The sequence below is a fragment of the Anolis sagrei genome, chromosome 2 (genome assembly GCF_037176765.1).
Source record: "Anolis sagrei isolate rAnoSag1 chromosome 2, rAnoSag1.mat, whole genome shotgun sequence".
Taxonomy (NCBI): Eukaryota; Metazoa; Chordata; class Lepidosauria; order Squamata; family Dactyloidae; genus Anolis; species Anolis sagrei.
The window spans coordinates 243,487,242-243,501,377 of NC_090022.1; the positions used below are offsets into that span (position 1 = coordinate 243,487,242).

Consider the following 14,136-nt stretch of genomic DNA (forward strand, 5'->3'; position numbering starts at 1 on the left):
ATGCAATAGCTACTGGTAAATTTCAAAAGAAAAATCGATACCAATAAAATTACATTAATTGAGGCATCAGTAGATTAAATGTTTTTGAATATGTACATAAAACCGTAATTTAAGATGAGACTCTGTCCAACTCTTATTATTCTATGCTTCTTCAATGTCAACGTGCTTACGTATCCTTCCAATAATAATAATGAGAATAAAATAATAAATCTAATAAAAATAATAAGACTGGGGTAAAATAATGGACATGTAATCATAACAATAATAAGAGTAAAATAATGTAGATGTAATAGTAATAATAATAATAGAGTAAAATAATAAATGTAATAAAAATAATAATAAGAGTAAAATAATAAATAACTTTGACTCAAGTATAAGCTGAGTGGGGCTTTTTCAGCATAAAAAAGGGCTGAAAAACTCAGCTTATACTCTAGTGTATACGGTAAGCCTCCCTTAGTTAGAAGGGGTTTAGTTCTTTATTGTATAGTTTATGGGGGGGCACAATTCATTCTGTCCATTTAAGACCCCCCCCCCCCCCATCGCCCCCTTTCCCCTTCCCCACCAAGGCAGAGTCTCATAGCTGGACCCAACAGCTTCCCTAAAGCCAGAGCCTTTTGGAAGAAGGTGCTAGAGGAGCCAATAAGCTGAACACATTGCACATTGGAATTTGATGCTAGAAGTTGGTGTTACAAGCTGAAGAAACTCTGCCACATGTTTATGGAAGACAAGGCAAGAAAGTAAGATTTACAGTTGAGTCAAGGCTCCAACTTTTCCTATAAATTTTAGTTGTTAGTCCTGGGGGTGTTAGAATTTTGACTTTAATTACTTTATTACATTCCCAGTTAACTGTTCACCTGTGTAAATCCAACTCCGTTACTGGTGAGATTAGAGCACCTTTAAAAATTAGCTCGGGGACAGAACAGGAAATCTACAAATGATGTTGAATTTCATAGACAGAAAAAATATTTGTCAGACAACAAGATTTCCAGATGGGAGGAGGTCATGACAATGGCTTGCTTGATGTGATGGGCCTTCCTCTTGGCACATTTCTCTTTTGCCCTCTATCTGTACCTCTTCAGAGTCCATAGGGCCTTTGGTAACAGCTAATCTCCAGTTAGAATGTTTCCCAGTTCTCGGTGTTTGTACCACATTTTCTTAGGTTAGCATTAAGACTATCTTTAATTTTTTTTGTTGTCTAATAATATTCTGTTTTCTGTTCTTGAATTAAGAATAAAGTAACGGCTTTGGGAGACTGTGATTGGTCATTCGAACAATATGGCTAATCCAGACAAGTTGATGGCAGAAAATCATTGTTTCAATGCTGGTTGTCTTTGTACATTAGTAGGGATACCAAGTTTGATGGCTAAAATCACAATGAAAGTAGAGTTATCTTTAACTACTCTACTGGCCCAGAAGATAATTGAAGCAATATTCAATGTGGAGGCCTTCACTAAAAACAGGAGGTTGGAGTAGAATGTGCAGAAAATATCAAAAAAAGGTTTCTTTTCCTTTTACCATCTGTCCCCTCTTGGAAATATTGCAGATCTGATTGGTGGCTGGAGAAGCTGTGGACACTCCAAAGATTGTCTGCTACTAGAGACCCTCTTAGCAGATTATGTTGTCTTGGTAATTACCATCTTAGTTGTGGGAATCTCAGAGCAATCCCTCCCCAAAGTAATTTTCCCATGTTATAATAGAAAAGCTAATATGTCCTCAATATGAAAGACCATGTGAGTCCAGAATTTAAAGTTCTTTATGGACCCACTGCCAAGACTCTACCTCTGGAAGATAATCATACTCAGCCATGGTTGATTGCCTATGCTGTATGATGATGATCCATTAAATACTGTGTAAATGTAGTATTTAACTAACTAATAGATGCAATGTCTACTAGAGTGATCCAAATTCAGAAACACGTGATATGCCATATATAAGTTTTGGTTAGCATAGGGAAGGTTTAACACTCCCATGGTATTTATTTGCCAATGTGCCCTTGTTCAAAAGATTTCACCTCACTTTCTGTCCCTGTGGTAATTAAATTTTGGAAAAAAAAAACAATTTTTGTTGTGGAAACAAAGATTGATGACAAAGCTTCAGTGTAGACACCTTTTTCCCATGATAACTTTTCCAGGAGCAGATTTCCCTTCCTACGGGTAGATTTCTTTCACTTCGTGTTGTCTCACCCCCATTCTTAACTATAAGTCATTTGTAAGTTGGATATTTGTAACTTGGAGGCTGCCTCTACTACTGCATGTTTTCCATAAAATTACAGACAAACAAATATGCATTGGACACATTTAGAGCCTGGTGTTTGCACCAATAAAAGCTGTATGTATTACATAGTTTATATCTAACTTTATTTTCTGTGTATTTGCGCAAAGACTTTTAACTTTCATAGCTCCTGTAATACACAAACAACAAACACATAAGGAATAAATGTTCAAGTTTTGCAACAGCCTCTTTAGAAACAAGATTTTTTTAAATCTTGAATTCTTTTCTCCTTCTGTTTGCAGGAGTTATGTGCAGTGACGGCTTCACAATGCCATGTTCCTTTTTCTCAGTAAAGATAATGTATAACACTATTTTAGGGCATGTGTAGAGGAAGTAAATGAAGAAGCAAGGTCCAGGACTTTTGCTTCTGCTAACTTTCAGTGTCTTTCTTTCTTCCACAGTAGCTTTTAAAAGAGGTTTAAATCCTCCCTCCCTCCACAGGTTTAATAGAATAGCAATATTAGAGAGACTTCCTAATAGCAGATCCTATGTTGCTTAAACCCATAATACTCAGAGCTTACCTACACACAACCAACAAATGTGTAAAATGGAACCCCAACATTACTTTGCTAAGAAATGCAACTTGGTCTGGGAGGACAGCAAGAGAAGGTGCTTCATTCTAGCCAATCCCATCTCATTTGCCATTTGCTATTCCAACTATATTCCTTACTAAATACAATATCATTTCTCTCTGCAGGGTTTGTTTAAAAATGAAAACAGGAGTTAAGAATTTGGGAAAGTGATGTCATTGGTGAATTGCATGAAACAGAACCATATAAACATACTTCTCCACTCAGGATTCCCTGGATTCAAAGACACTCCCCCATAAGGGGTGTGACACATAATCATTGCATGTAAGCTATAAAATTATCTAATTTCTCCAATACTACATAAATAATGCTGTTGCCTCCCACAGATTTTTTCAAATGTTCAATTCACTCACATGAATAAATAAATAAACAAACAAACAAACAAACAAACAAACAGCATAAATAAAATGTTCAGCCACTGCTTTACATGGGGGATCAAGAAGAGAAATACAAATCAGTTTTTGAAAAATGGAAATTTGATAATTTGTCCATCTTCCATCTGAACCTGATCGTAAACCCATTTTCTGTTGCAGCGACACTCTGTTCCACACTTGGTGGAATTGCATTTGGGGCAAGGGTAGAAGCAGCCCAGACAGTTCTTCTCCAGGCAGTCACACAAATCTATTTTACTGGATAGGAGGCAGCCTTTTTTGTCGTATTTCTTCATGGTTCTATAAAACAAACAAAAAATGAGAAATCTCAGTTCATTTTTCAGAAGGTATATCCAATAAAAATGAAAGTGTCATCACAAAATAAACAAAGGTTCCAGCATATCCTTGTGATGATTTACTGCAGCTTACTGAAAAATTGATTTTGAAACCCAATGCTGAATACAATTATCCCTATGTCTCTGGCTACACATTCCATGGACAGTGAGCTATCAGAGCTCCTCGACTTCATCATCTCACAAGGAGGTGCCAAGTCAAACTGTCACATAAAATAGTTAATTTGCTCAACTGCTTAACAATAAACAGAAGCCCATCCAACATGACTGTTAGTGAAAAATATGAAAGATGCAGAGCTATGCTGATCTGTTTTAGGAAACCTGATCAATTTCATCTAAACAAAACAGCTGACAATCCCCGTGCTTATATTGTTTGTGCTATGCTACATATGATGTAATTGCATTATTAAGCACCCATTGCCAATAAGTATTTATTTATTTTATTTATTTATTTATTTATTTAGTACACTTGTATACCGCTAATATCTCAGCCTAAAACGGCGACTCATTGCGGTTTACAACATTTAAAAACAACAATATTCCAATTAAAAATATAAAACACATACATATACAATACACAGTATTGGGCCACCAATACAGACCAATGCATCTCTTAAATTAAAATCATAATCCAATTTCGTTGTCTGTGATTGCCAGTCCTTGATCAGAGATTTCATCGCATCAGATTAGCCGAATGCTTGCTCAAACATCCATGTCTTGAGTTTTTTCCGAAATACTATCAGCGAGGAGGCTGATCTTATCTCTATAGGGAGGGCATTCCAAAGCCGCGGGGCCACCACAGAAAAGGCCCTGTCTCTCGTTCCCGCCAGCCGCACTTGTGCAGCCAGCGGGATGGAGAGAAGGGCCTCTCCCGAAGATCTTAGGGTCCTGGTGGGCTGATAGGCCGAGATACATTCGGATAGATATGTTGGGCCAGAACCGTTTAGGGCTTTAAAGGCCAATGCCAGCACTTTGAATTGGGCCCGGTAGCTAATCGGCAGCCAGTGGAGCTGGTACAGCAGAGGAGTTGTATGCTCCCTGCGCCCTGCTCCTGTTAGTACCATGGCTGCCGCCCGTTGGACTAGTTGGAGCTTCCGAGCCGTCTTCAAAGGCAACCCCACGTAGAGAGCATTGCAGTAATCAAGGCGGGATGTAACCAGAGCGTGGACTACCGTGGCCAAGTCAGACTTCCCAAGGTACGGTCGCAGTTGGCGCACGAGTCTTAACTGTGCGAATGCTCCCCTGGTCACCGCCGAAACCTGGGGATCCAGGCTCAGCGATGAGTCCAGGATCACACCCAAACTGCGAACCTGTGTCTTCAGGGGGAGTGCGACCCCGTCTAACACAGGCTGTAACCCTATACCCTGTTCGGCCCTGCGACTGACCAGGAGTACCTCTGTCTTGTCTGGATTCAATTTCAATTTGTTCTCCCCCATCCAGACCGTCACAGTGGCCAAGCACCGGTTCAGGACCTCGACAGCCTCCTTAGTAGCAGGTGGGAAGGAGTGACAAAGTTGGACATCATCTGCGTACAGATGACACCGCACCCCGAAACTCCGGATGATCTCGCCCAGCGGCTTCATGTAGATGTTAAACAACATGGGGGACAGTATTGAACCCTGAGGAACCCCACAAAACAAAGGTTGTGGGGTAGAACAGGAGTCCCCCAGTAACACCTTCTGAGACCGACCCTCGAGGAATGACCGGAGCCACTGCAAAGCAGTACCTCCGAGACCCATTCCCGCGAGGCGTCCCAGAAGGATACCGTGGTCGACGGTATCGAAGGCCGCTGAGAGGTCGAGTAGCACCAACAGGGACACACTCCCCCTGTCGAGCTCCCGACGGAGATCATCCACTAAGGCGACCAAGGCTGTCTCGGTACCATGCCCCGGCCTAAAGCCAGACTGTGCCGGATCCAGATAATCCGTGTCTACCAAGAATGCCTGGAGTTGTGAGGCCACCACACGTTCCATGACTTTGCCCAAAAAGGGGAGATTGGAAACAGGCCGATAGTTGACGAATTGAGTGGGGTCCAGTGATGGTTTCTTCAACAGCGGTTTTATCACAGCTTGCTTTAAGCTGGCTGGAAATATGCCTTCCCGAAGGGAGGCATTAACCACCACCTTAACCCACTCGGCCAATCCCCCTCTGGCCTCCTTTAGAAGCCAGGATGGGCAGGGGTCTAGGATGCATGTGGTAGCTCTCATTCCTCCAAGCACCTTGTCCACATCCTCGGTTTGAACTAATTGAAATGAATCCATCAAAATTGGACAAGCAGATGCTCGTGTTACATCCTCAGAGACTGCCGTTAATATGGTATCCAGTCCAGAGCGGATCAAAGCGACTTTGTCTGCAAAGAACTGAGCAAAGGCTTCACAGCGAGCTGTCGAGTCATCAGGGCACCCATCCTGAATGGTGGGTTTTAACAGGCCTCTGACAACTCGGAACAGTTCAGCCGGACGGTTCTTTGCAGACGCAATAGTGGCCGCAAAGAAAGTTTTCTTTGCGGCTCTTATTGCCGCGGCATATGACCTTAAAAAGGACACAAACCGTGTTCGATTTGGCTCGCTCGGATCCGAACGCCACACGCCCTCTAGTTCCCTCTTCTTTCGCTTCAACGCTGCCAGCTCCTCAGTAAACCAAGGGGCTGGTTTAGTTCGGCTACTTGAGAGGGGACGTTCTGGAGCGATCGTGTCTATTGCCCTAGTCATCTCCCCATTCCAGAGAGCGACCAGGGCATCAACAGGATCACCAACCGAGGTGGCGGGGAATTCCCCAAGAGCCATCAGGAATCCCTCCGGATCCATAAGCCTCCTGGGGCGGACCAATTTAATAGGTCCTCCACCTCTGCGGAGGTTAGGGGGTGCAGTAAGTCTAAAGCTGACCAGGTGGTGGTCGGTCCATGGCAACGGAGAGATGGATAACTCCTCAACACCGCCGCCTTCCTCCCATCCCTGACAGAAAACCAAGTCCAATGTATGTCCAGCACTGTGGGTGGGGCCAGATACTTGTTGGGACAGCCCCATGGTCGCCATGGTAGACATGAAGTCCTGAGCCGCTCCCGTTAGGGCAGCCTCGGCGTGGACATTGAAGTCCCCCAGCACAAGCAGCCGTTGGGACTCCAGTGCCAGGTCCGAGACCACCCCCGCTAGCTCAGGTAGGGAGACTGTAGTGCAGCGAGGTGGACGGTACACTAGCAGAATCCCTAATCTGTCCCGGTCACCCACCCTCAGGTGGACGCATTCAAAATTTGTTGACTGCGGGATGGGGGTCCTGGTCAGAAGAATGGAATCTCTGTAGACTACTGCAACCCCGCCTCCGCGCCCTCCGGATCTCGGTTGGTGCTGCACAGAGAACCCGGGTGGACAAAGCTGGGTCAAATTTACACCTCCCGCTTCGTCCAGCCAGGTCTCTGTGATGCACGCCAGATCTGCCCGTTCATCCAGGATTAAATCTTGGATGAAAGTTGTTTTACCATTGACAGATCTGGCGTTCAACAGCACCATAACAGTAGAGGTTATGGTCATATATACTGCTATACTTAGAAAATATCGTCCTCAGCAAACAAATTCTTGATACATTCTTTACGAGACACATAGACTTCAGATACTATAAAATACTAATGCTTAAAATACACTTTTTCTATCTCAACCAATGCTGTAAGTTGGCTTGAAAGCAGTGTTGAGACCTGGTTGATCCTCTGGCAAAAGTTATTTGTTGTTGTCTGTCTGCCTTCCTGCTCAGTTTCAGGGTTCATCCCAGCTATCACCATAGTTTATTTTAACTATACATTTCGAGGAAATGCTGTGCATATATTAATAAGTAAAAGTGGGAAAGACTGGAGCTGAGAGAGGAGGAGAGGAAGGTGTGTGCTGAGCAAGGGAGAAAGGAGAGCTAGGTTGCTGTGTGGAGAGGTGAGAGTCCTGGTAGGAAGGCCACCTTTCTTTCCAGGACCCTCACCCAAGTATTCAGCCTAAAAGGGGGGCTGAAAAGCTAGGCTTATACTCAAGTATATACAGTACCCACATTTTTAGGTTGTTTGTGGATCCATCCGTGGCTGCAACATACATTAGAGAAGCATTTTTCTTGGGTCCTATCTTACTCTCTTTTTCCCTGGACAAATCTATACCTCTCTTATTTCTGTCTTATCTTCAGTCAAATGCTCTCCTTCTCACCACCTCACCTTCCGGATCTACAATGCTACTTTTTATTGGTGAACTGTCACTACTCTCTTGATTTAAAGGTTCTTATTAGGCTCAGCCATTCCCTAAGCACATGGTCCAAGGCAGTCCAAGATCAAACAGAAAAGCTAGTTCAGACAGAGGGTCAAACAAAAAAATAGTCAGGAGTCCATTTCAAAGGTCAGTAGCATAGAAACTCGCTGAAGTTCAAGAATAGTCCAGGTCAAAATCCACACATATAGTCTATAGTCGAAAAACATAAAGTCCACTAATAAGATACTAGCTGTAGCTCTTTCACCAATGTTGCTCACATTGCAGCCACCAGCTATTTATGCTGCCCAATGAAGCCCTTACAGCTGAGAGGCCCTCTTCTGGGCCAGCTGATTGGACCTTCTCAGCTCTATGGCATCAATCCTTATCTGGAGTCAAGCAGAATGAGTCAACTCCTGCTCTTCTCCCTGAAGACCCTGATCCTGCCCTGTTTTTTTCAAGACTAGAGGATCAGCATTAAGGAGCTCCAAAATCTCAGGATGCTCAGGTGGCTGTTATACATTTGCCCCTGATTTGGCTGCTGGGAGAGAATATTCTAACCTGTCATCCTGATGCTCTGCCAAGGTCCTGACCCTCTACTGTCTCTGTAGTCTTTGTTATTTGCTCTTCGGGGTAGCTGTCTGCTTCTCCTGACAACCGGTCAGCTTGGCAGCAAAAGGTTTCCCCGGTATTTGTTTATTATTTGCTGTATTTTTATCCCACTCTATCTCAAAACCGAAGGGAATTTAGAGTGGCAGCAGAGAAGAAGATAAGTAGCATAGAAGCCCCCAAGACCCTCTCACAACTCTTACATTTGAGAAAGATGAGGTTTTTTGCCTTAACCATGTTTCCTCAGGACTGCTTTGTTCAAAAACATTTTCAATATAGATAAAGTACGCATGGTAAAATGACATAAACATTTAGCTTGTGTTACATTGTGCGGGGTGTGTATATAGAAACAGTGACATTCATACAGAGAAATCTTGTGTGAAATAGTCATATCTGTGCAGTTAAAAAGCAACTCCAAGCATTAAGAATTTTGATCAGTTACACAGCTCTTTATTATTAGATATACTTGCAGCACACATATCGATAAATTAAGTTTTAATGGAATGTTTAGCACAGGATTGGCAGACTCGTGTTATAGTAAGTTATCTGCAAAATAATGGCTACCAGAATTTATTCAAATACAAACGAACAGGATAGAAAATTGCATTCCTACTTTATCTATCCATCTCTTTAATTTCAAATAAATTAGAGGCACTTAAGATTCTGATTGTGATTGGCAAACTACTAATAAATCTATTCTGATGCACTTTAAGGCTCCATAATTTTTGCTGTGTTTAGAATCAGCCTCCTCGCCCCATCCAGTTCATTAGGGCCACCAGGCACTGCAATGGCAGATTTAAAAAAACCCTGAGATAAACGTCACTAATCAAAAAATAATTACACCATCTAAACCTCAATGTTTTTCCCTAGTTGCAAAAATGGCTTAAATATCATACTCATCGTTCTGTAGATAAGCATTACCAGCCAATTTCTTACAAGTGGGGTGGTCCTTTCCATTCACCCATGCAAAGGTAAGAGGCAGGCCCGTAGCCAGGATTTCATTTCGGGGGGGGGGGGGGGCTGAATTTTTTTCAGGGGGGGTTTCAGGGGGGGCTGAGTTTCTGGGGGGGGGGGGCTGAGTCTGAGTGAAAGAGGGTCTAGCCTAGCAAACCATTTGTATCATTACCCCAATACCCCCATGCATATGGGATATATTGAGTATGGTGATCAGATCATGATATGAATAAACATAAAAGTTTAAATAATGCACCAGTAAGGCCTTTTCGCGAACCACCATGAGAATTTCGGGGGGGGGGGGCTGAAGCCCCTCAAGCCCCCCCCCCCCCCCCCCCGGCTACATGCCTGGTAAGAGGGTACCAAAGACTAGAAATCATGCTCTATTTGTGAGTTTTCCAGTGCTGTCTGTCTAGGTTGTGAATCCAGAACTACAAACCATTGCTGAATAAATACATAAACATGTTTTAAAACTTCAGTAGGAATTCCAAGGTAGAACTGTGGCCATTTGTACCCAGTCTTGCTATTCACAGTTACACAACATCTAAAGTACAGAATACATGGATGAAGCATCTTACTTCTTTGTAGTTTTAAAACAATCCTGGTTTATCATTGACATGCAGGCTTTCTTCTGCTGTTCTCGAGTTTCTGGATTGAAGTCTGCCAGTAAAGGCCCTGGATTCTGGAATGCCAAGCATTTCAACTGACGTTCTATTTGTTGCTGTAAGCAAACAAATGAGCGTTTATAGTGGTAAAATGTTCCCTGGGAGGCATAAAGGAGCAATCCATCATATATGCTAAACCTTTTGCTTTGCCAAACCTTCTTATCTTTTTTTCTTTCTTTTCTTTTCTTTTTGGCAACCAAACTAAAACATTGCTTGAATTTAGTCTTCAAATAAACATATACAGGAGAAATTGCAATCAAAGGCAAGCCAACAATCTTAAATGAAAATTAAATGCCTGGAAAAGAGTACAACGGTTTGGGATAAATGCTCAGCTAGTAGTAGAATGGGGAAAAGGGTATTACAGAAGCACCACAGTACTTAACACAATCATTTAGTACGAAGCAAGACTGAACTGCGCCACAATCCCAGTGCTTTAAGATATGACAAATGATTAGTGAGAATAGAAAGGACACAAGAGAGGGACATATGGTGGGGAAACCAACATATTTCAAGAAAGAACTGGATGAAACGTTTGAACGACAAGATTTGGAAACTCAATACTTTTAGGAAATCTGATTGAGCTCAATGAGTGTTTGCATGAACAGAAGAACCAGTAATATAAACAACAGTGCCAGGAGAATGCCTTAAACTCCACTGCTCTGAGCTTGGTAGCAACTTCTCTTACCATCTTCTTTTTCCACTGATCTCTTTCCCTTCGCAATGGATGACTCTGAAGCCAAAAAAAGGACCATAGAAGAAAAATCACTGATGCAAAATAACAGATAAATGCAGACAGCTATGCAAAGCAAAGCACAAAGGATGAATTAATTCAATAACTAAAGCCAATATATTAATAGCTGCAGGGAGGGTAAGGGGTGACAAGCAAATCATTTTGAGTACTTCATAAGCAAAAGCAAGTTGGATTTCAGTTTCTAATTCAGTACCAGTAAACTAGCATGCTTGATCAGACTGAAATGCAGGAAGATGAGAACAAGGTCCTAAACTTTCTACAAAAAATTCAGTCACTTTTTACTTCTTTATTCATCTAATTTGCAAATGGAAGCAAATTATCAGCTATATTCTCTATGCTAGTATCATATGGAATTGCTTAGAATTAATGTCACATAATGTCATTGCTTTTTCCCAAGTATATGCAATAGAAGCCTCAAATGTGGGGGAAAGAAAAAGATGTCAAAATGAATTAAGTTGCATTTTGAAATTCCGTTCTTAAAGGTAATATTGGATTTCATCCATTAAACATGGGTCTAATAACAGCCTTGCAAAATGGAACCAAAGTAAGTGACCACAATGGTGAAGAAGAAGATGCCAAACACATGAAATCAGTTGAATCAGATAGATTTATGCTAGGTCAAATACAGAATGAGTTGCCCAGGAGGCTAAGCATATATTTCCTTTTGGTTTCTGACTGGTCTGCTCTCAGGATATTACCTTTCCCTAAAACCGGATCTGGGCTGAATGTGTTAAATCATTCTATATGGCAACTGTTATATTACTTGGTGAGTGAACTGTTTTAGCAACTCCCCATAAGAACTGAGCAAATGTCAACATGGAACCACAGCCTCCCCATGTGCAATATTTGTGACCACAGGGTGAAATGTACCTGATTTCTGGTATGAAACATTGTACAAAAGCAGTTCATCATGTGCTAACAGCTACCACATGGAAGGATTTAAAGCAGCTTCCATTTCCCAGCTTTATTAGAAACACACCTAAGAGACGTTTTCAGTGCTGATTAAGATGCATTTGCATTTGCCTGCATTGGAGTTCATCTGTGTCACACTTTGTAACATGGAATTCTTATTAATTCTTTTTTTATTTTGGTGACCATCCTTTTTCAGTGTCAGAATATGATGACTTCTAGTATAATGTACCTGAGTATTTAATTGCTTCAACATTTATATCTCAGCATGAGATGAAGCCATAAAGCAGCTAACAATAAATATGAAAAAATATACAATACACCAGATATTTTCAGAGAGAGAAAACAAATCAATCCCATGAAAAGCTTACGGTTTGTGTTCAGTGATATTAAAGACAGTGCTTGTACACACTGTATTTCCATGCAATACAAGGGTTAAGCCAGTTGTACCCAACTTGTGGTTCGTGGAACAAAAATATGGTCCACAGCCTCACCAGTACCACACCATTGCCTTGCAACCACGCAGCAACGAGAGCAACTAGTCTCGCGAAACCCTCTTATAGTGCTGAGGCAACGGGGATGTCGGGAGGGGAGAGGCTGACTATCATGAAAGATTACTATTACCACATCAGCTCTAGATGATTAAATATGGTTTTCTGTGGGTGAGCAGATGGCGACTTTGTTGTTCATTCGTTCAGTCATTTCTGACTCTTTGTGACTTCATGGACCAGCCCACACCATAGCTCCCTGTCAGCCGTCACCATCCCCAGCTCCTTCAAGGTCACTTCAAGATGGTGACTACGGGATGACATATGTTCTGTATTAGAAACTAGAGCTGTTGTGGTCTTTTCAATGCAATTTCCTGAATCAGCACCCCAAATAACCAAACCAAATCTAAAGTTGAACAAAAACTTATTCGTAACCCTTTTGGTACTAATGTTGGAGAGTGGTCTCTGGTCAAAGTGGTCCCTGGTCAAGTGGTTCCTGGTCAAGAAAAGATCTGGAACCACTGAATTAAGCAGAGCCTCTGACAATACTGCCTGGAGGATTCTAGGAACATTAGACCAATTCCTCAGGTTTTGCACACAAATATTCTTACTGCACAGTATATCCCCAGCAAACCCACTTCCTGTCTAATTGATAGCACATACAAAAATGGAATTTATGTACAACAATGTTGTCTCATAATGACTCAACGTGTTTCTCAATCCAGAGACCTCATAGAGTATTAATCCCATGGGTTGATGTTGTATGTCCTTGTTCTCTTCAGAACCTGGAAAAGTTACTTTTTGGATGACAACTCCAAAAATCTTACAGCATTATGGCCACTATGTGAAGGTAGATGCATAATATCCATGGGAACTGAAAAACAAATAACTTCTTTTGATAGTACCTATAATCTCTATTTGAACTTCTGTCAGTATACCAGCTAAAATACAAATATTAAGTTACCATTAACTAGAAAAAACATTAAGCACACTTTGAGATATATGTACCACACATGTTTTTGAAACAAGCTAAAGTAGCCACATTACAGTCAAAGTGCACAAAAAAACATTATTTTTTTAAATATCCAGTCCCTGTTCATCCCATCAGCCTCTCTATTGTTTTTATAACAGATAGAGGATATATGGAACTGCAGTCCAAAAAAGTAATTGTTTCAAGTATTATTCTGATCTAAATAGGATATTGTGGCATTACTGCTCCAAACCTCAAATGAATTATTAGTTTATGCCTAAGCCTGAACTCTTAAAATCCCCAGTTCAAGGTTTTAAAATAACCGTACACCTAGGCAGGTACATTAGTATCAATATGGAGACTTTACATATGTCTCTAAACAAGGTACGCATTATCTAATTTTCAAGATCAAATTTCTACATTTACGACATGCAAACATGCACAAAAGATAGAAACAAATTACATACTGTATTCAAATCTACCAAGTCATACCTGTTGTTTTTGCCTCGCAGTATTCACTTTGTCACGAATAGTCGCTTCTGCCTGGGCCACAAGCAATGACTGCCCTCCTGAAAGAGAGCTTCCTTTGAAACATTCTTCCATTTTGAAAGCTATGCAAAAAGTAAACAGGATTTTTAGTGCCATCATATCAAATTTCAGTGATTTCCTGTCCTATTGTTTAGTGTAACTCTTAATCTCTCCTCCCAGACCAAATCTTCCTCACCATGTATATTTCATTTTATTTCACAGGTACATTTCTTTAAACTGTGCCTAGGCAACTGTACTGAATGAGCCTCACATATCTGTTGGGATTCAACCCTGCACTGCCCAAGTTTCAAGTCCTCAATGAGGAGTAGTTAGTTTAGAAGAAGCTGAGGGTTTCGCTTCCCCTATGTCTCCTAAAATGACAGTTGGGAATGTCTCTGGTCCCATTCTGATTGGTTGTTTAAAATTGATAATTTTCAACTTTTTGAATCTGACTTCTGCCTTCTTA

At 41.4% G+C, this 14,136-nt stretch overlaps 1 protein-coding gene across 1 annotated transcript; it reads right to left on the bottom strand.

Annotated features, from left to right (window-relative positions):
- Positions 1-3,257: 3,257 nt before the first annotated feature.
- On the bottom strand, positions 3,258-13,745 carry ARL14EPL (ADP ribosylation factor like GTPase 14 effector protein like). The gene is made up of 3 exons (XM_067464855.1): positions 13,635-13,745; positions 9,938-10,080; positions 3,258-3,532 (listed from the first exon to the last, which is right to left on the bottom strand). Exons 1-3 carry the CDS (start codon positions 13,743-13,745, stop codon positions 3,316-3,318), a joined length of 471 nt encoding a protein of 156 aa, XP_067320956.1. The 3' UTR covers positions 3,258-3,315.
- Between the last annotated feature and the right edge of the window lie 391 nt (positions 13,746-14,136).

What these genes read in the sequence shown, in the direction of transcription:
- ARL14EPL (XM_067464855.1), bottom strand. Translation starts at nt 13,745, where the DNA reads ATGGAAGAATGTTTCAAAGGAAGCTCTCTTTCAGGAGGGCAGTCATTG. An exon ending in CTGCGAGGCAAAAACAACAG is followed by an intron (nt 10,081 to 13,634) that starts GTATGACTTGGT and finishes GTTTGCTTACAG; the next exon opens with CAACAAATAGAACGTCAGTT. An exon ending in TGTTTTAAAACTACAAAGAA is followed by an intron (nt 3,533 to 9,937) that starts GTAAGATGCTTC and finishes TTTGTTTTATAG; the next exon opens with AACCATGAAGAAATACGACA.